At 42.0% G+C, this 22,900-nt stretch overlaps 1 protein-coding gene across 3 annotated transcripts in view; it reads right to left on the bottom strand.

The window, feature by feature from the left end:
- Window positions 1-22,900, bottom strand: part of REXO5 (RNA exonuclease 5) — a 437,194-nt gene that overhangs the window by 44,516 nt on the left and 369,778 nt on the right. For 2 of the 3 annotated variants that reach the window (XM_086940804.1, XM_086940805.1), the window contains exons 19-20: window positions 18,284-18,340; window positions 2,913-3,022 (exon numbers count right to left, since the gene is read on the bottom strand). In XM_086940804.1, the coding sequence (XP_086796930.1) occupies window positions 2,913-3,022; window positions 18,284-18,340 (167 nt within the window). The remainder of the gene's footprint in view (window positions 1-2,912; window positions 3,023-18,283; window positions 18,341-22,900) is intronic. The other variant, XM_086940806.1, reaches the window with a different exon arrangement.

Here is a 22,900-nt window from a genome sequence, read left to right as displayed (position 1 = left end):
AATAATAAAGGAGAAAGCAGATAGACTGGGGTCCCGATTAGCAGGATCCCAGTCAGACTAGTCAAAACAGTGGGGGTAACCATAAGAAGCAGATCCTACTTTCCTACAGAGCTCTGCTAATTCTTGCGAAGTTTTCATGTAAATCCGTTGATTACCAGAGAGTCAAATTATGCATGTCTCGCCCACCCCTTAAAACAACCTGATCTGTTTCTCAGTTGGGCAATGTATGTACTAAATAAAATGGGGCCTAATGAAGACCCTTATGGCACTCCACACTTCAGGGAAGTAAAATTGAACTGATATGTTATCTCTGAAGAAATCCCTGTTAGAATGGTTCTCAACTCAACAGACTTCAATAAATCTAATTTCAAACTATGAAATCCTTACTCCGCGGTCACCAAATCTAGAATGTGCTGCCACTTATTCATTCAAGAAGGCTATTCTAAATGTTGTTAATTTTATTCAAACATTTTAAAGCTTTAACATAGAATAGATTTTTTATTCCTCACTGGAAAGGGTAACCACATTAATAGCGACACTTCTGCACTCTTGCACCACTATAATATCTATATGGCTGTATGTTTACAGGATAAATACTTTTGAACGGTGTATTTGTTTTCTATTCAGCTCAGAACTTTGCATATCGTTTTAACGTTCAAGTTGCAAAGGTGTAAAATAAATAGGAGGAGCAAAAAAGGAGGCTTGTGCAGCAGTGGTAACGTCTCTGTTGACACACAGGGTTATTAGCATGCAATGTGTCATTTCTTACCAGTTTCAAATAGCAATGTCCCCCCTTTCCTCATATGCTGGCTCCCACAAGGCAGGACTTGGCAGTTGGGAAGACCAACTATGTATCTTGTTTGGTGCTGGATATTGTATTTACCTGCAGTCACTCTTCCTGAGAGATCAGAGTATAATATCCTGAAGCACATGTGCAGTGGGATAGTACGCGAGTAAAGTTTATATTTCGAACACCCCTAGTTCTATAAAGCCAATGTGGGTTTTTTGTGACATGATGATAATCAACTATGAGGCAGAGTGGTTTGTTAAAGTCAGCTGGGCTCTAAAATGTGCTTTATTATATGCATTTTTTATATTACAGTTTTTTTTAAATGGGAAAATTCCACCTTAACACACACCAACAAATCTTACTGCAAACATATTATAATACCATCTAGTCTTATTATTCACAGAAATCTGGAATTTACGAGGTTAGTGTAATTACCACACTTTATGAATAATAAATAACTTATAGGTTGGCTATTTCAGTGAATTGTGTGTTTGAAACAACCATTCCAGTTAGGTCATTATAATTATGATTCAAAACTTCATACACATTGATTTTCATAATGTATGTTTAGGCCTGATGCCACAGCACTACATATTTCACTGCTCATAGACTGTGGGCACGACCTGCAGCTTTGTCCAGAGGGCACTAGGCATGGTCTGTGTCAAATACCTCCTCCTTGCAGTACTGAGAAAAGGACATTACTAATATTCCTCTACATGACATACCAGACATTACTAAGACATGTGACTTTCTAGACCTGTCAAAATTAGACCGACGTCAGTGTCTACAACATCCGACGTTACAAACCCCATATTTTTAGTTTTGCCAGCTCCCCCTTTCATCTTCATGGCCGCGCTTTGGTACATCGTGGCCCTCCCAGGCCAAGAATCCTGAAGCCGGGCCTGGATAGCTCAGACTCTCAAGGGTGGGCTAATCCTATACATGCTGCTAGCACAATTTACAGTTGTTGCCGAATTTCAGTCATTTCCCCACAATGGTAGGCGCAACCACATAGAGTGCATTCCTTCTGAAATAATACGATAGCTGCAGTAAGACTGTGTTCTTTGCAGCTTCTTACATCATCCAAAGATTAGCAATGAATATAAAAACAATTTATAATGTAATTCGTTTTTTGTGACAGTAACATGTGTCTATAAATCAAGGTAGCAATAAGAGTCTAAAAAAATGGCAAATTCACACTGGGTTCATTAATCTGCATGTATTTACTCTATTTTTGGAATTTACAGAAGGAGAAATGCATTGAGAATATCAGTGAAAACCCACAATGTCATGACATGTTGGGTGTTGCCAACATTTGTAATAAGCATGACACCCCTTCGAGAACAGCCATTTAAATAAACTCATCTGACTGCTGATACAGGGCATCTGAAGATATCCAGAATCTGCTAATCAAGATCCGCCATCTGTGAGTGCAGATGCGATTGCTGCTTACTTAGATTTTATTTAGGTCCACAAACAATTTTTGTAACATAACATAACGTGTATTTGTAAAGCGCACGTTCACCCGGAGGTATCTTGCCGCTGAATAACAGATGTTTATTGTGACCCAACTCAATGGTACTCAGTTTATCGACCTCAGATGGATAAAAGGCTGAGTGAACCCGCCGGGATTCGAACCTGTGACCATTAGGTTGAACACAGGCCCCTGCAGAGGACGTTTTAGTCCAGTGAGCCAACAGACCCGGCATAAAGTAGGTCAATAAATTATTAGAGAGTTTTTATGCAAACAGGACTCATATATTATTTACCACAGTCTTACATGTAATAGTAGATTTAAGCAGACCGAATCTGGAAACCAAGATTAATAATTTGTAGATGCAGATAGAAATTTCACTAAGGGGGCAAACAATTTTGTGAATCAGGCCCATAAATTATATTTTCACATATTAAAGAATGGAGTGTAAAAGTGTAAAAAGACAACTGTCAAAAGGTGTTCATGATAAAGTGCAGCTTTCTATGGGTTACGCCACCTTTTAATTAATCCATATGGAAAGAATGCTACGTTCAGGCCTTCTCATGAATCTGGCCAATTTTGCTTAGTGTCTGATCAAGGGTTCAAAGGCAGCATTCAACTTCTAGTCTGTAGCAAAAGAATGGTTACCTGTTGACTCCTGGCAGCAGAACAAGGCAGAGGGTTTTGCTCCGCAGGGTTTTACAAAGCCGTTTCACGTTCTTGTCTAGTTTCTTCATCTGGTCTCTCAGCTCTTGCTCCTGCAAAGAACAATATGCATTGGCAATGTAAGCAATACGAGCTGACGACAATGACGATACTGGATGGTAGTAGAGTGAATTAATGAGCGTGCTTTAAAACACAGGGCACACGTTCAAATGAATCGCATCTGGGCAACTTGGGAAAGTTAAGGGTGTGTGTTTGGTACTTGTGGCAGCTATTGGTCAGAGAGCAGTATCGCCTGGACCCATTCGCTGCAGTGCACACTTCAAATGTAATACAGAACATGGGTTAACCAAATGCTTGGCATAGCGAAATGACATCACAAGGCCTCTGACCCCCTGCTGGACCCTTGCCAAGGCCTTATCCTCTCATGAGAATTCTGTTTGCTGGGAAGCCAAAGAGTGCAAACTACAGAAATCAAACTTGACTTTTTAGTCTCCAAATAATTTCGGTTTGGGTCACTTCCTTCATGACCAGTCGTAGCAATGAAGTGCGAGGGTACTAATGGGCAATCCAGGGGTAGAAGTTGCTAGCCCTAGCTATCTGTATTTCACATCTAGGATCCATACTTTTAACCGGACAGCTAGATGGCCTCCATGCAGAGAGTGACAAAGACAAAACTATTTTGTGGCATTGGTGATGCTAGTTTTCCAAGTGTTTGTAGGTGAGGGAAGGGGCACAGCAGTCAAAGAATAGCCAACATAGAACAGATAAATACCAGCAAACAAACAATCAGGTATTTATTTATTTATTTATTAAGACGCTTATAAAGCGCGCGGCTACCTCCGACGGGGGTGTCCCGGCGCTAAGATTACAAGTAAATCACAAGAGAGGTTGCCAGGTTCAGAACCATCCAAAAAGACCAGCAGGGAAGCCTTAATTATGTCAACGTTTGGAAAACAGCAAGGTTTTTAGTTTGCGTCGAAAGACTTGCTCCGATTCAATGAACCTAAGGTCCAGAGGAAGGCTGTTCCAGAGCTTGGCTGCAATAACGGTGAAAGTTCTACCACCACTACGGGCCAGTCTGAATCTGGGGACATTCAGTAAACGGAGGCTATTAGATCTCAAATGCCTCACTGAAGAAGATATCTTGAGTCTTTTGCTCAGATAGGCCGGGCCAGTTCCATGGATTGCCCGGAAGGCAAGGATCAGGATTTTGAAGTCAATACGTCTGGCTATAGGCAGCCAGTGTAGCTCATCTCGATAACCTCTGACCGAGTTGCGAGCGGGGATGTTGCCAATAAGCCTTGCTGCCGCGTTCTGAACGATTTGCAGTCTGTCTATAAGATATAGAGGGGCACCTGCATATAAGCTATTGGCGTAATCAAGGTGTGCCATAATAAGTGCCTGTACAATCGTTTTGCGGGAGGACTGGGGAAGAAAGGGAAAGATCTTCCTTATCATGCGAAGTTTATTGAAACAGGCCGTTGAAACTTTATTAACCTGGGCTTTACAGGACAGAGTATTGTCGAATAAAAAGCCCAGATTACGGGCAGACTGCACAGGTATAGGAGGGGGGTTCAGGACGTAGGCCACCATAAGTTAGCAGGGGGAGTAGACTTCTGGCTAAAAAAGAGGACCTCGGTCTTATCCGTATTTAGAGCCAAATGATTGGCAGCCATCCAGGTGCAGATGTTGCCAAGGCAGTTTCTGAAGTTGGAAAAGAGGGAGTCAGAATGGTCTCTGAATGAAAAAACAAGCTGAGTATCATCAGCATATGAGACCACCCTGACCCCCCCAGGACTCAACTACCCTGGCAAGCGGGGCCAAGTAAGCGTTAAATAATAGAGGGCTCAAGGCGGAGCCTTGAGGCACTCCACACATGAGGGGTGGCTCAAGGCGGAGCCTTGAGGCACTCCACACATGAGGGGTTTATCCTCTGATTCAAATGGGTGCATCAGTACCCTTTGGGTTCGACCGGATAGAAAGGATTTAATCCAAGCTAGGACTGTGCCACCAATCCCCAGTTGGTGTAGACGGGCAGTGAGTATATCATGTGATACGGTATCAAATGCAGCGGACAGGTCGAGGAGAACCAACATGGCCTCCTCGCCCCTGTCCACTGATTCCCTAATAGTCTCAGATACCTCCAGCAGCGCAGTCTCGGTGCTGTAGCCAGTTCTAAAACCGGACTGAGTATCGTGCAGCAACTGATTAGTTTCTAAATATTGAGCCAGCTGTTCCTGAACCACCTTCTCCAACACTTTGGCAGGTTTAGGCAGGAGCGAAATCGGCCGGTAGTTGCTGAATTGAGCGGGGTCAGCACCCGGCTTCTTCAAGATGGGGAGTAGCCTGGCATGTTTCCAGACCTCAGGGAATTGGCCACGAGCCAGGGAGGAATTCCAAATGGAAAGGAGAGGGTTGATTAAAACAGGGGCAAGAATGCCCATTACTTTGGCAGGGACTGGGTCTAATGGGGATCCCGACTTGACTTTATGAAAAAGAGGCAGTGCTGTTTCAGGGGTTAGTTCACTGAAAAAGTTAAAGGAACAGTGTAAAGGATGTGAAACAGTAGACTGGGGAAGTTTCTGCCTCTCCTGTCCGAGGAACACAAGAGGCTGACGGTGCAGGCCCTGATAGGCTCCAGGTTGGATTATGCCAACAGTCTGTACCTGGGCCTGCCAGAGTATTTGCTGCAGAGGCTTCAAGTGGCACAGAACGCGGCGGCCAGGGCCATCTTTGGCCTAAGTAGACGCACCAGCGCCTCTGGGTTGTTGGTGACGCTACACTGGCTACCCATCCGCAAACGGATTGCCTTTAAGGCTCTGACCTTGGCCTATAAAGCTCTCCATGCGGTGGGAGCCAAACATCTTCAAAAGAGACTCACTTTTTACCATCCTACTCGCGCGTTGAGGTCGGAATCTTTACTTCTTGCGGCTGTTCCGCGTGTGAAGAGGGCTCGCCTAGGTGGCCGCTCCTTCAGTCTGCTGGCCCCACAGATGTGGAATTCCTTACCGCTCTCTCTGCGGGGGGCGACTACTCTTCTTGATTTTAGGAAAGGCCTCAAAACCTGGCTGTTTTCTAAATAGGTTTGCCTGTAGCCCCGTTTCTTTTGTGGACTTTTGAACTGTTTTTATCTGTGTTGTGTTATTCTGAAACCTGCTCACCTTACCTAAAGCGCCGGGATTCTCTTTTTGAGTAACCGTTGCGCTATACAAAAAAATAAATAACATAACATAACATAACATAACATAAGTGCGGAGGCATCAAAGGAGGAAGAGAGTTTGATTATTTTTTCCTGAAAGAAATCTGAGAGACCGTTGCAAAGGGCTTGAGTGGGAACACATTGAGTTTTTAAAGCAGGGGGATTTACAAAATCCTTCACAATGGTGAAAAGGGTTTGGGATGAATTTTGCGCCTGTTGGATAAGCTTTGAAAAGTGGGCTCTCATCGAGGAGCGTTTGAGTTTTTTAAACTTATTTAGGGCATTTTTGTAGGTCAATTTGGCAGTAGGATCGTAGGTCTGGCGCCATATACGTTCCAACTGTTTGCACCTGCTCTTTTCCTCACGTAATGTAGGGGAGAACCAGGGGGCAGAGGGACGGGATCTGGCGGAGGCCAGAGGGGCTAGCGGGGCAATGTGATCCAAAGCAGAAATAAGGGCAGAGTTATATCTCGCTGTTTCCCTATCAAGATCTTCCGACTGCTTGAATTGATACTGAAAGCAGGAATCAATGGACTCACAGGTAACTTTGGTCCATTTGCGACCACTAGCTCTGTTAAGAGAAGCAGGAGGGGGAGAGGAAGGGCAGGTAATAACAAAAGGAAGAAGAAAATGATCTGACCAGGTGAGGGGGAGGGGGGAGAGAGAAGAGATACCAGGATGATTAGTGAAAATAAGATCAAGTGTGTGGCCTGCTTTATGAGTAGGGCCATTAACTAATTGGGACAGTGTAAGTCCTTGTGGGGTTTCCAAGAATGATGAGGCTTGTGCACAGGAAGGGTTATTAATATGAAGAGTGAAGTCTCCTAGCACTGTGAGGTGGGAGTGTTTAAGTGAAAAGTCTGCGATTGAGTGCATCAAGGCACTTAGAGAGGAGGAAGTGGCCGAGGGGGGATTGTAAACCAGGATGCCAGCAAAGATAATGCTTGCAGAGTCCATAATTGTAAAATACATGGCTTCAATGAGGCCAAGATTGGGGTTTTTCGTAATATTTAGTTTAAGGTGAGATTTCGCGATTACAGCGAGGCCCCCACCTGGTTTGGAATTATCTCGATTAATGCCTAGTAGATGGTAGCCGGGTGGAATGGCCAAATTTATGTCCGGATTGGTTGAGTATTTAAGCCAGGTTTCGGTCAAAAATAATAAGTCCCAGTTGTTAGTGTCTAGCGACAGCCAGATATCAGCGGCATGTGCGGGTAGCGATCTACAGTTAATTAGGGCAGCTTTTAAGGTGGTCGAGGGCTGGCGAGTCATGGCATTCTTAGACTGAAGAGTCGGTTTGGAGGAAGCAGGGATGGCAAATTTGCAACGTGAGCAAGTATAGGTGGAAGTATCCAGGCTGTGAGGATTACAGCAGGTGGTGGGGCTGCAGGCGCCTTGGCGAATGAGATATAGTTGGTCAATGGACCAGGAGATGTTTGGGGAGCGAGAAGCAGGGGGTCCGGCGCTGGGCGCGGGCCCGGCGCGGACGGGCGCAGACGGGCTTGCCTTAGGCGCGCCTTCGGCGCGCCATCGGCGCGCCCGCTGCGCCCGCCCGCTGCGCGGGCGGGATGGCCCCTTGCTTTTATCCATCCTTCTAAGGGTGTGAGGAGGGTGGGAGGCGTCCAGGAGCTGGAGCGCTACCCTGCCTCCCCCCAAGATGGCGGTTCCGCGTTCTCCCGGCCGGCGAGAGCGCTGTGCTCGGCTGCGCCGGGGGAGAGAGAGCAAGGACCCCTGTGACGAATTACTCTCGTCAGAACAAGCAAAGAGGTCAATGGCTGAGTTAAAAAAGCATCAGGTTAAAATATTTACAATTATTAAAATAATCGCAATCGTAAATATGTCTGTCTCACACTCACGCTAAATTGCTTTCAAGTAAAGGTCACTAAGGGAGCGTAGGCGTTGTATTGTATGCTTCTAAAATATAGAGTTCTCCCTGCACATTTACTGTTAGTGAGAAATGGAGATCAAACAAGTGGTTATCGCATTGAAATGTAATAGAACATAGCCAGAGCTCCTTAATCAAGGTATGATTGGTCTACCCTATGCTTAAAAGTTCATCAGATTTGTTTGTCAGTTTCCAGGACAGTTCTATCAACTCTGCAGGGATCAAATTGGAGACTGAAAGAATTTCGGTGTTGGCAGCCAAATGAATTACCAAAGAATACCAAGGCTGAATTCAAACTGCGGATGTAAATGTACATGTTAATTTATTGAATATTTGCAACAGTTAGCAATAAGATGACGGTCTGAAGTTGGAGACTTCTTCCATATGGTATGGCATTGTCAAATGAATCAGAAATATTGCCAGGCTTATATTTCAGACACTGCCTGAGGTAGCTGGGTGGCCACAGACCCTACCCCTAAGCATGCTATATTGGCAATTCTAGAAGGCACTGAAGACTGCTCCTGGTACACTATTAGCTAAAAGAGAGATGGGCAAGCACAGATTTGAATATGCCCCCCTCTCCCCGCCGCCCCAAATAAGACCTGGTTGTGAGGCATGGCTCAATGTTCCATTCTAGAAAAACCGATATACTGTGCTAGGCGCTGTCCACGCAAACACAGAAAGGTACGGGGAGAATGGTGAGGTTTCTTTCACACATCTAACTCCAACAATCACTGTCATACCAAGGCCAACAAAAATTACATCCGGTAAAGGATTGAAGCTTTTTAATACATTAGACACTTTCTGTGTTTGCTAATTGATTTTATATATTGGGCTCACGTTTCATGCTTGATAAAATGAATAAAGAGTTTAATAAAAAAAAAAGACTTTCTGTAATGATGAGCAAGTAGTACCTTCAAGGCAGACTCGAATTTTGTCAAACATTAAAAATGGCTCTTATGTGTAAAACTGTCCAAATTGCTTTGTTCGTATAGAAAATAAAAATATTTTTTTTTAAAATGGCTCTTATGACCTCACTCACTTACAGTATTCCTACTGTCCCAGCTTCCTAGAAAAAGGCTGGCGGCTGCACTGGCTGAGTCACAGCACTCCTGGAACTGGGAGAACACTGAATGTTCCTCGTGCTTACTGTTGGTGCTGGCCCACACTGCAAAGCTTCTGGCACGAGGCATTTCAGAGAACTGAATTAATGCCACTAAGAACGGTCACCTGACGTCATCTCCGACTAACTGCGCTGCAGGCAAAAACTGGGGCTGCACAGAGATTCATCTTGCAATATTGAAAGGAGAAATGTAACCCAAACCTGAAGACATGGATAAGTTACGGGTCCCGAAGCAACAAGACTGTAAAAGGTTTGATTACACTGAAACAAATGAAAGGACGGTAGCTTCAACTGCAAACCACTTTCCTTCAGAGACACAGGCTCTGGCGGCTAGAGTTTGCAGACAGGGCAACTTTCAAAATAATTCCAGGGACCAGGGTGAGGCTCTGGAAAACCTTGATCTCACACGCATGTTGCGTGATGCTCAGCGGATATAAAGCTACTGTGGGATATGCCTCGTTTCACAGCGATTTAAACAATGAATGTAGACAAGAGGAGCGCCAAATAATTACAAAAATATACAAGAATCCACTATTTGGAGATTTTCAAATAACCAGCCCTTAGGCAGTAAATTCAGTTCCAGACCAGATTATTTCAATGTATCTGATCTGTGTTTGAATATATATGATAGAGAAGAAAAGAAGGCAAAAAATATTTTTGTTGCCGATTGAAGATTGTGGAAATCAATTTGTGATTCTTGAATTAAAGAAGAAGAGAAAGAAAAACTTTCTTGGTTTAGAACTGAACTTACTGCCTAAGCCTGGTTATTTGAAAATCTCCAAATAGTGGACTATTGTATATTTTTGTAATGATTTGGCGCTCCTCCTGTCTACATTTATTGTTTAAGTTCTGGTGTGGCCTATGAGCGGGGGACAACGAGAAGCGAGCTCCGCCTTTAGAATATTTTTTCATAGTATTGTTAGTATAATCAACTAGTGCACCAATGGGCCAAGGCCCTAACCGCTTATAATTAAAATTTGTTGTTTTACAGCTACCTTCAGCCACAGAGGGTCTGAATCATTCAGAGGCAACTACAAGAAGAGGGTGGACAATGAAAGCTCTCCAGAGGATAGTCAAAATCAATCAAAGCTATCAAAACCGAAGGTATCTTGGGGTTCTAAGGGTAGCTCATTAAACTGCAAAAAGATTCCTAAGCAACTCCTAAGAAATTTGCAAGGAGACCCGGTGAACATTTCCCACAAAAAAGGATGTGGTACCTGAAGATGTGTGGCATCACAGATGGTCAACAATTCCGCGATTCAAATGCAGAGAGCTAATCGCCTTGACAAATCTTCTTAGAAACCAAATTTCCTTGGGGGAACCATCATAACCCTACAATTAGCCGCCTTGTCATTTGATAAGTCTGCTCTAGAGATTTAATTTCTCAGAGCAGTATTAGCATTAGGCATATGTATATGTATTTCCGACACTACCTTCGGAAAATAAATAACGGGTTACTTCATAAGAGTCTTCACCTTCTGGAAAGATGGTGCAAGGAAAAGCTGACAATGTCTGAAGGTCACTTTCCCCTCTGGTAGACACAAAAGGCACCAAAATGTAATGTGTCATAGTCAACCCTAAAACTCCAGCTACATATATGATTAAATTAGCTAAGCAAACCTGGACTCCCATTATGTTGCTGCTAAAAGTGCTGAAGCAAATGTGTTGTCTTTCTTTTCAACTACTGAGAGTCTATGGGTAGTCCAAAATACAAACACACTTGTTTTGCAACTGAAAATATAAAGACCTGACATATAACCACAAATAGTAGAAAGAGCTTTTGACTGCGAGAGGTTACTTATATTGCTGCATATGCGGTTTCATAGTATACAATCCTGCTAATGGCTGTTCAGGAGCTGGAGACATAGGCATGTATTGCAGGGCCAGGTAAAAAGGCATGGCAGCAAACAAGTCTCAAATGCATAATCTGTCTTGACCATCTAAATGTGGACTCAGCTTTGCCCTAAATAGTGACCTTGCCCAAGTATATTCAATCATTATCAATGAATATGCACCTGATACCAAACAAATCCACCTAAATAAGACATTAAAAAACCACAGATGTTGCCTAAAAAGGTGATTTGTAAACAGAGAGATTCTGACTTTCAAAGTAGATGTGTGGCCGTACTAACTCCATCGACAAACTTTCCAATTTCAGTGATAGCACCATTGGCAGTCCCTTGAAATCACATCTACTTCCCAGACTGCGTCAGGTCGACATATGGGACCCGAATAAGGAGTGAGATCTTATATCACCGTAGAAGTGAAATGGATGCTCATAGTATCCAATCCCTTCGCTGAGCCCTTTCTCAGATAACAGACTATGAGCGGTAAATGTCAAAACGTGTGCATGGTTGGAAGGGAGATGGGAGGGGAATGAGACTGGCGAAATCTGCCTCACATGTGAAACCCATATGTCTGGCTTTCGGATGGTGAATCGCATAATGCATCAAAGAAACATTAGTAACTCTACACTCGCTGCCAAAAGTATTAAGCAATTCCCCGTTGATCATTCTGTTACCCAAAGACTGCTCTGAGGGAACCTAGATGTAGTCTGGGAATTCCAATTAGTAGGGACTTTCCATTGTCCATTCTCAGCAATACAAGGGATTGGATTATTACCTTGAAGGAAGGATCCTGTATGAAAGGTCTGAATTGCACAAATAGGTCTAAGTGAATTTTTCCTCTTTGCCACTGCTGTGTGCTTGAAGGTTAAGGATTCCGTCCTAGAAGACCAGATATTTGACACACTTTCCAACTGAAGGCTCATAGTCTAACACATCAGGTGAATAGAGCCACATGTGAAAGGGGGTAAAGCAGTTAGGTGGAGATAGCAGGAAATTTGCCACTTGAAGCAGGTTATGCTTTAGTTAGCAGTGTGACATTCATGTTTTAAAGTCCTCAATGACTTTGGCTATTAATTCATACATCTTTTGCGTAAGAGTTTTAAAGCAGATTTGGTTGTCAGAGTTGGGTGCCTTCTGGCAGAAGAGATAGGAAATGTCTGAGTGACTTAGTGAGGAGGCTAGAACTTCATTGTAAAGACTGAAGAGCATTAGAGAGAGTAATAACTTGGCAAACCTCTTATTGGAGTACTGCAGGGTTTGGTAGGAAAAAGGCCAGTTTTATGCACTCTCACCATTATGGCGAAATCCAGCAGAGGTCTGTAACTTCAAACGCGTCCCCTCTTTGAGAATTTTCAGAAGAGGGGCATGGTTTAGCAAGCCAAAGGCCACTGATTGGTCAAGGGGGAAGGCGTCACCTTACCCAGGGATGCTGAGAGTGCAAATTACTATTTTGACGATATGGTCAAAGTGTCCTAGTAGGTTGTTTACTCAAATAAGAGTTGGGTCTGTCCCATATTTTTTTTTTAGTAAAGCTGTATCATGAAATATATTTAGTGATTCTGAGACTGTTGCTTGGGTCAAGCTTTTTATCACATTGGACCAGTAAGAAGGAACAGCAGGGCTAATTTCCTTGAGAAGTAGGCTGGGAATGGGCTAAGTGAAATAAGAGTAGTATTGAGTTTGTTGATGATATTCAGCTATTGTTTGGGTGAACTCTTTGAAGGAAGACTAAGTGACCCTAAGTTTTTTGTGAGGTGAAACAGTAGGCCTTACATTTTTTGGTGCAAAAGGGGGAGTTCTAGGTTTGTTGCTATCTCTGCAAAACAGTTGGAGAACTCTTCACTCTTTATAAATGTTATTGGTCCTTCCAATGTGGGGTGGGTGAATTGTTTCAGGATACAGAAAACCTTTTTAGGGCATTTTTACACTTGGCCCATCCCACTCAATATAGTTATGATATGTTTTTATATTTGTCTCTTACAATTTAAAGTTGCTCCAGGTCCTTCAGGGAGTAGTTTTAATCCCAGATAATTTATACTGCTCAGAGTTTAGAGCACCAACTAGAACAATCTTTTAGTTATTTTGTGGTGAAAGACATTTTTGGGCACAAATGACCTTTGTTCCTATTGAGTTTTAAATGGCCAGACCGACAGAAAGCTTCCTCATAACTGAATGCCTGCTCTCCATCATTATAGTTCAATAGGTTGCAAAACAATTACATGGTCATTGGTCTCCATATACCAGGAATAACATTGATGGGAGTCCTCTATAACCAAACAATATTCCACCTCAAATTACATCTTAAACAGGTGGACCATTGCTTATTCGGAAAGACTCCTGTGTCTAAACAATGGAAAAGGATAAACCTGGACCAGAGACCTTTATATGGCACCCCCACAGTCTTGCTGCCCAGCAAACACTACATGGCTACATAGTTTGCTCCCAGTTAGGAAACATAAAAGAAAAATGCTTTATGAGTTTCACCTAGCAGCTAGGAATGATTCACCAGATGAAGAATCTATACAGAAACTGTCCAAGTGGAAGGCATCACAAAGCTCCTCATGTCCAGCACCACGTTTTTTGGGAGGACGTTATCTCTGAAATGTCTCTGCCTGGATCGGAAGTACCTTTGGTGTCAGGCTTTCTTCCAGTGCTGTTCATAACTTGATTTAGTGTACTTTGAGGGGGCAGAAAAAAACTGTCAGACTAGAAATGCAAGAGGAAGCCATCACATGAGGACTGGCTGCAGAATTTAATATGGGTTTTTTAGGCAATGAGAATGTCATACTTGCAAGATAAGGCACTCTATGAAAGCACAATGGAATGTAGTCGCCATTCAGTAAGTTCTACAAGTGAAGAAAGTTGTATGGATGGCTGACCAGGTCTATTTGCTGGTTTGTTTTACGTGAGTAGTACTATCTGTGTCTTTTCTTTGTAGTATAATATTATGATTTTTTTCGTTTTTTCTTAATCATATAGGCAATTTTATTCTGTGTTCAACAACGCTTTTGGTTTACATTCACTTGTTTGGAATAAGGTGTATTTGTTGAATTTTTGTCTTTAACTTTACATTCTGATTATGTGAAACTCCAAGACAGATGTTGTGCAATATACGCATAGTATCACATAAATAAGTAAATAAATATCTGGTTGTGAGTAAAGAGCTGTCAACTGCCTTTGGTGGGAGTCTGTCAGTACTTCAGTGCTCAGACAGTTAAAAAATGTTCCTCATGTCTAATTTGAGTTGTATTACTATTTTACAATAAATAGGTAATTTCCTTATTGAGTGCCACTATGATGAAACACAGTAAGCTATGTCAGCCTTTCTTCATGTTAAATCACCCAACCATTACTTTTTGTAACTTTCCTTTCCATTAGCTTATGCTGGTGTTTTGTCCTTTTCTGTAGCTTCTTTGAACCATGCTAGTAACACATTGGCTTTTTACTACTGGATCACTCTTGATGCATATTATATATATATATATATATATATATATATATATATATATATATATATATATATATATATATATATATATATATATATATAATACTATTACTAGATGATTTAGCTTTACTACAATCAAGTCATCATTTATCTATTGTGTACAATTTACATTGTTGTCTCCTATTCAAACATTTGTGGCCATGATAAAGATTAAGGGTAGAGTAGTAAAGAACAAGTGAAAGGCCTACTGCTATACAGCCCCCCCCCGCAAGCCTGTCATCCGTTACGGTTATGTTCGACTGCTCTCTCTCTCTCCAGTGACCCAGTGTCAGATCATTGGGCTAAATAAAAAGTCCATGTCAAGAACTCTGGATATACCCTCTTGCCTTGGATGCTGCTCTGCCATGAATGAAATGGGTACTGATGGGATATCAAAATGTGGGGGCAGATCTAAAGACACCAATGTAAGGATATCAAATATGATGGCGATCATATCATGTTAATCGATAGTTTGCCAATGCGTTGGCCTGCTGGAGCTTAAGTTTATGGCATGTGATCACAACTTTTATAAGAAAGATGGCTTCTGTAAGAAAGTTGATTCATATCTGGGATTGCAGGACATCCACCTCACGGAATAGTGACACTAACTTGCTAGACAGTGTCAGAAACTGGGTTTCTGTTTGTCAGAGTATGTACCCTGTAGAAGAAGGAACCTCCACCCTAGTCACGGTAAGTTAGATACACACTAAAAGATAACCTGTGCCCGCCCTTTGGTAGCTTGGCACATACAGGCAGGCTTATCTAAAGAGGCAATGTGTAAAGTATTTGTGCAAAACACACACACACACAATGAAAACACCACAAAAATACTACACACCGGGTTCAAAAAATATATTTTAATGAGTAAAACAAGACCAAAAAACAAAAATCCAATAAGTAGAACCGGAGTTATACATTTTTATAAATCTTTTTTAAAGAATAAATAAAAAAAATAGTGCTTAGAAACAAATATCACTTCAGGTTACCTGAAGTCTCGCAGGACCTGGCTAAATCCAAAGTTCAGGGCGACCGCGATTGAAGGCAGGCCAGCTATAGGACTCACGCAGGTCCAGTTGAAAAAGTATCTTGGATGGAGCAAGCGTTGACGTCGAAGACTCGATGCGTCGGTTTCAATTCGCGCAGGCAATGAAGGCTTGGTTGACAAACCCCTTTACGATGCAGGTGCTGGGTTGTGTTGTCGTCAAGTCGCACTGTCTGTTGTCGTCGAGCCGTGCATTCTATTGAAGTGATGTTGAAAGGAGCCGAAGGGCAATGTGCCAGTAAAGATCGGCGCAAAGTTATCACTGAGTCAATTTTGATGGATCTTTACAGCAGAAGTCACTTTTAAAGGACCAAAACTGGATTGGCACCACTTGGCAGGGCAGGACTAACAGATGGCAGAGTCCAGGTGCTGTTGCTGTGTTGAAGGAACTCTTTGATGGTCATGAGACTTCAGAACAGGGGGCAAGTCAGCAAGAACTTGGAGTCACTCTGAGTTCAAGTGAGATGGGTCCAGGCCTTTGTCCTCAGCAGGTCAGAGATGAGCAGGGCAGCACAGCAAAGCAGAAAACAGTTCTTTCAGAGCAAGAGTAACAGTAAAGCAGAGTGGCAATCCTTGTAGCACAGAAGTCTTTACCCCTGGCACAGTTCCAGTAGTGTACTGTCTTGGTAGGGGCAGTGGCTCAAAACATATACCCAGTTGTGCCTTTGAAGTGAGGTGAATTCAAAGCAGGTCCTTGAGGTCCATAGGTCCCCCTTTCCTTCTAGCCCTGGACCCAGACTATCAGTAGGGGGTAATCAGACCTTTGTGTGGGAAACAGGACACTGCTGATTCAGGTCTGTCAGCTTCCCCTCCAAATTCCTGCCCAGGAAGAGCTATCAGAATGCAGATGAGTTCTCTGTCACACCCACCCTTCCTGGGTTTGAGGCTGTCTAGAGAGAATGAACAAAGTGCAGCCTTCACCCACCTCACATGTATATTTGAGATAACTGCAAAGGACACAGAGCATTAAGAGCAGAGAAATGCCAACTTTCTAAAAGTGGCATTTCAAAAGTAGTAATGTTAAACCCAACTTTAGCATTAAAGAGGATTTGCCATTACCTTTACAAAGATATAAAACATGATGCAGCTACTACTTTCTAATAAGAAATTACATCTTAAAAGTGTTTTAAGGAATTCCCAAGGCTAGTAGTAGTAAGAAACGAATGTGGGTGTTTTTCACTACCATGACATGCAACAAGTTACATTACATGTCTTGCCTTTTACTCGCACAGCATCCTGCCCTATGGGCTATCTAGGGCCTACCTTAGGGAAGACTTCTGTATAACAAAAGGGGAGTTTAAAGCTTGGCAAAGAGTTCTAAATTCCAAATCGAAGCAGCAGTAAACTGCTCAAACCAGCCGTGTAGTGGCAGGCCTGAGACTGGTTTGAAATGCTACAGTCAGTGCTGCAAGCACACTAGTAGCATTAAGGTTACAGGCCCTGGGTATATGGTATACTACTTTACAAGAGACTTACAAGTAAACTAAATATGCCAATTGTGCATACACCAATGTTACCATGTTTAGCAGAAAAGCACATGCATTTTAACACTGGTCAGCAGTTGTAAAGTGCTCAGAGTCCTAAGGCCAACAAAAAGATACATTAAAAAGAGGTTTAGCAGGCAACAAGTTTGGGGGAAGACAATCCTAAGAATGACCGGTCTAACAGTCAGTTCCCAGTTCAAAAAATGTAATAAAAGTGAAAGCACAAAACCATAAAAATCCTAAACTGTATTAGCAAAATAGAGTAAAATCTAATAAATAAATGACACCGAAACAATAAATATCCAATAAGGTTAATCAAAATGTTTTAATAACAATAGTGCCAAAATCACTAAGCACCAATGATAGTCTTTTGAAGTGGTAGAACTGGCCCTAGTAGCGACTTCAGGCAGACTTCAATAGAGCTTGGGTCGGATACACCACAGGGGTTTGTCAAAGATTTTACCTTCCAACTTCCGTCTGTTTTATGGAGCTCAAAATTCTGCAGAGGAGCAAGCATGAAGATGTATATGAGAAAGCTGTATTAAAATTTGACATCTCAGCCATGAGGTCCCGCTGACGGCTAAAAAGGTCTTGAAAGTCCAAAACTTTTCTAGGTCCCAACTTCTCGGTGCTTCTGGAGCTGCTCCTTTGGGTAATTTCTAAGGCTCCCACGATCTAAGGAACACCACTTAGGGGGTAGGACTCATTCCAGCAGAGGCCACCATTGAGCTCCAGTCCAAGTCCAATTCCTTAAGAAAAAAGGACTCTCTGTCATGATTTTCCAAAACCTCTGACATGATAGGGCCAGTGACATGTTCTTAATTCTAAAAAATCTCGCCCCATTCTCGTGCACCAGCACCTCATATGAAGCATAAGTGTAAAATATGCAGAAATGCTTAAACTGTAACTGCTCGTTTCTTAGTATTAGATGAGGATTTAATGTTTATTTCTCAGTATGTGAAAATATGACTGCATGTGAAAATATGGCTGCAATTGTTTACTGATGTCAGGGATAGTTTACTGATGTCATGGAGTTAGTTTTTATACCACATTTGAGCTTTAGTACAAAGAACTCAGAGCGCTAAGATGAAAGGAAACATCAGAGAACGCTGGAGTCTTTTGGTACATTGAAGCCGCTTTAAGCTCTCGGCTCGCAGCGGCGCAACGTGTGCGTGCGCACGTTTCTCCTGGGTGCGGTTCACTATTTAAACCGCACCCAGGCTTCTGGAAAACGCTTTGCCTTCCGCTACTGCTGAGAGAAGGTTCGCGTCTGGAAGCTGTCTTACCAGATAGAAGATTGCTACGCTAGAAACTCCTTCTAAGCAGTTCTCCGATCTCAGGTCCTATAAGGAGAAAGAAGAACAAGAGTTAAGTACATTTTTAAGCTTCTAAGGAAAGGCGTCCATCGCAAGAAAGATTTATATAATTTTTGGACATCACAGTTTTTCTTCAGAAGAGGAAGACAGCTGGAACAAGATTTTGTTAATGTTTCAAAAGAATCTTTTTGACATGTTAATAGATATTTTGTGCATTTAAATCAGAATTGAAAGCATTGCAAGAAGATATATTGTGATGTAATTCTTTTGACTTAGATTTATAATTTAGAAGTCAAGTGTCTTGGATAGGGCTATGGAATAGGATGTATTTTTCTTCCCATTGTGTTGCAACAGGTTTTGGACACAAGAAAGTTACAGAATCCCACATAATTCATCTTTGAGAATCTTTTGCAAGTAAGTCAAGGTGCTAAGGGAAAATCTGGAGAAAAATATTAATAGAATATTTATTAAAGCAACTTTCTTTGTTTTCTTTAGTATTTAATGCAAAGACACAGTTAATCATACATCTGACAAGAACATTTGACAACTTCACTTCATTACAAGACCAAGAAATACTGGACAAAGGACAGAACAACTCTGATCGCAGGTAGGAGTCGAAGTGGAGAATTTATACATTATTTACAGTATAGATCTAGGGTAAAAGGGGGTGTTAAGAATATTGGACATCAAAGGTTTTTTTTTAGTAAATTCCTGCTGCTTGTTGTTTCGCAGGTCGACAGCAAGACTCCTCCAACACCATCACGTCCAGTACCGGCCGTCCTCCCAAATTTCTAGTTTTATTCTTAGCTGTAAAAATTAGAATCAGCAAGTTTATAGTTAGTGAATTGGTAAGTTGGTCCCTTGCGTCTCTGCAAAATCTTCTACGTCATCCAGAAAGAACTTCAGTACAGTTCAAGGTAAGGGACGACGTAGTTTGGTTTTCGACACTCTCATAGCTTGTTGTGCCCTTTTTAGTCACACCGGAGGTTACCCAGTTGACCCTTGGGGTTCCCTTCTTTGTCCTGGGTTCAAGTGGGAGCAGACCCAGTACTTCACAGCTTCTCTCAGGTCACAGAAAGCAGGTAAAATCCTCTTCAGATCTTCCGCAGGTCCAGAAAGTGTTTTGAGGAGATTGCCTTGGGATGCCACATTTATGGTTGGCATGAGCTAGTGGGTATGGTTGATTCCTGCCTCCTCCCTAACCAAAAGAGGTAAAAGTTCCCAACGGGAAACCAGCCCACTTTTTTAGCAGTTCCTGTTTGCCTTACTGCAACCAATCTGACAGTGTTCCCCACTTCTAAAATCCAATATAGATCAATCCTTTGTCACTTGTGTAGAGCTCAAATCCATCCAAAGGTGTCGCCAGGGGAAAAAAACTGTCCCCTTCCTTGTATCCACTCCAAACCAGTCTGGTGGTTGCTTTCCTCCCACTGGGTTCGGAGATAGTCTGACTAGTGTGGAGCTCGGGGACAAAGGCTTTGCCTTGTTCAGGTCTTTCCTTATTCTTAACTATTAATGGGAAGGCCTCAAGTCTGTTCCTTTCAGGTTAATAAAGTTCTTAGGTCCACACCAACTGTCCTTCCTGGGCTGTTAGGGAACGTCCTGTCCATACTGTTACCAGGCCTAATGCATTTATCCGCTCTGCAGCAGTTTTCACACCTTAATGAGGTCAAGCACTTGCTGGGCCGCTGCCGGTAGACTTATGCTAATTATTCTCCAGAGCTTAAGGGAAGTGAAAGGTAACTTCCTAAAAGGCATTTGTATTAAATATCTATTAACAATTCAATTTCACCATTGAATTGAACTTTTAATAAAAATGAAAAATAGTCTTTGAATGACTATTTTAGACACTTCCAGTCAGTGGAAATAGCTTTTGGGGTCTAGTCACTGGATGAACATGTGAACTTTAAGTTCACTTTTAAATATTCTGCATCCTATTCTTTGGGGCTACTCCGAGTTGGCTTAATATTTCAAAGCAGGGTTTACAACAAGTCAAAAAGGGTTATTTTGACGGATGGTTTTTAGGCTGCTGCAGGTAGGCTACCAAAGTAGACTGGAAGCCATGTTTTACAGGCCAACTCTGTTCAATGGCACCTTAGGTACTACAGCAGGGCTTGAAAAATCCACTTGCATTGTTGAGCAAGATTTATTCAAGACAATCTATTTTTAGGGACTTCTCGCCCTTTCAGGCAAGTTAAAAATCCTCTAACTTCAGGCAAGACAAATAAGCCATGAACTCCTTACCTTGCTGGTGCGCCTCCATGAAAACAATTTTGCAAAAATAAGGTGGGGCAAGCAGGGCGAAGTGACGGCCCCTTTCCCAGTGGAACGAGTGGTGAGGCAAGGGTGTGTCCTGGCCCCAACGCTTTTTTCAATCTATATAAATGGAATTGTGGAGTATTTAAATAAATCCCCAAATGACTCTCCAATCATAGCAGGTGTACACGTCCCCGTACTAATGTTCGCGGACGATACGCTTTTACTATCGCGTACGCCTAGTGGACTGCAGAAAGCGGTTGACGCCTTTGGGGATTTTTGTGATAGCCGGGGCCTGGAACTAAACACCAGCAAAACTAAATTCATGTGCCTGAGTCCCCATTCAGCTTTCAAGGGGGCGATAAAATATAAGGGCGAACCACTGGAAAAAGTAGATGCCTTCTCCTATTTAGGAATTATCCTACAACATGACATGAAATGGAAATCACACATTAATATGGCATCTTTAAAATGTAGTCAGTTAGCAGGCGCAGTCACCATCAAACACAACACATCTCTGACAAGACCTATAAATTGGGCACTCGAAGTTTATAGTATGAAAGTATTGAGTGCATGCCTATATGGGTCTGAGCTCTGGGGTTTTTCAAACTTAGGAGACTTGGGGCGGGCGGAAAATAAATTTCTGCGAGGGCTTGTTAGGGCCCCACAAAGTACCCCCATAATCCCACTAAAGATGGACCTAGGTAGGAAAAATATCGAAGATATTGCCCGTCTACGTCCTCTGCTGTATTGGAGGCGCTTAATGGTAACCCCAGAGCTAAGCCATTATGTATCAGCTCTTTTTGATGTTGTGAATTGTGACCGCTTTCATTGCATTAAATGGCTAAAGGAACTTCGGGGTACATTGGTGAAGGTGGGCCTTGACCACTTGTGGGGTAATAAGGATGTTGCCTCATTTCCATCGAAAAAGCAACTGAAGGATATCTATTGGGAGTCGGTATATGTATCAGTGTATCGCAAAGGTTTGCAATCAACCCTGTCATCATTCTTTTTGGACATTAAACAACTTCCATCTTATGAAAAATATTGGGATGTAATTGAACGTCCATTTGACAGGAAACTATACTTCCAATTCCGTGTGGGAACACTCCCAGTGAACGCTTTTAGACAACATTGGTCCCCATCGCAGGACGCTTACTGCGACCATTGTAAAAATCAAACAGAAGATATTGAGCACCTGCTTTTTTCCTGCCCCTTGTATGTCATTCCCCGCCGAAAGTGGCTAAAACCAATTTGCAAAAATATGGGTACTCGCTGTCGTTTACAAGCCCTAAGAATTTTAGTATCGGATTGCTCATCACCATTAGTAATAGGCGTAGCAAAATTCTTGGCCTGGGCTTGGGTAATAAGATCACGTACTTTAAAGCCTACCGGTTAACATGAACTATGAATTGCCTGTCTAAACTTGCTCGTTTTTTAATTCTTCTCAATGAATTTTTAAAATGTATGTATACATTTCTTAGTATTTATCAGCATTCGACTTTTGTTGTTTAATATGTTTTTAGTGAATTACTCTCATGCTTAGTATTTATTGTATCATGGTTAGGAGGTTTGCTTTTATGACAAAAAGTCGAATAAAGCTTTGAAATTTGATTTGAATTTGCAAGACAAACTGACTTCTGACCTCTGTCTCTGACAGTAGAGCAATTGTGACAAGATAAGATTTAAAGGCTTCTTTATTGCTCACAAACTGAAAGAGCAATAAAAATACCATGACATCTTGTTCTCCATGAGTATTTTAAGTGACTAAAATTGTTTTTTTTTCTTATGTCAGGTGTACGTGTATCAGTGTTCTAAACCTTTACAAATGAATACAATAATTGATATCTTTCTAATTTTTGGTGCACAAGGAATTTATTCCAAGTCTCTCTAATCTGATCAATTTCTTTGTAATAGAAATTTTTTAATAGGAGTTTAAATTGACACTAGGGATATTTAGTGGAAAGTTACCATCAGTTGCCAATGGATGCTTTTTCTTGACTCTGCTTTTTCGTGTTTGCTCTTAATGATGGTTGCGTGTGTTCTAGAATATTGTCAAGCTTGATCATGTGGATATATGTTTTTCATGAGTATTATAAATTATGTTTTTGGTTATGGCAGATGTATGTTTATCTGTGTTCTAAACCTTGTACACATGAATAAAATAATGAATATCTTTCCAATGTTTGGTACAAATCGAGTAACTGAGTCTTGTCTAGTGGCAGATGCTGTTTAGAGAAACTGAACCATGAGTCATTCCTAGCAGCGAACAAGAAATCACAGAATATTGTCAAATAGTCTACAGAAAGGTACAGCAGTATATCTAGTACA

Source organism: Lissotriton vulgaris, chromosome 10 (genome assembly GCF_964263255.1).
Source record: "Lissotriton vulgaris chromosome 10, aLisVul1.2, whole genome shotgun sequence".
NCBI lineage: Eukaryota > Metazoa > Chordata > Amphibia > Caudata > Salamandridae > Lissotriton > Lissotriton vulgaris.
This window is presented reverse-complemented; position numbering and strand designations above follow the sequence as displayed.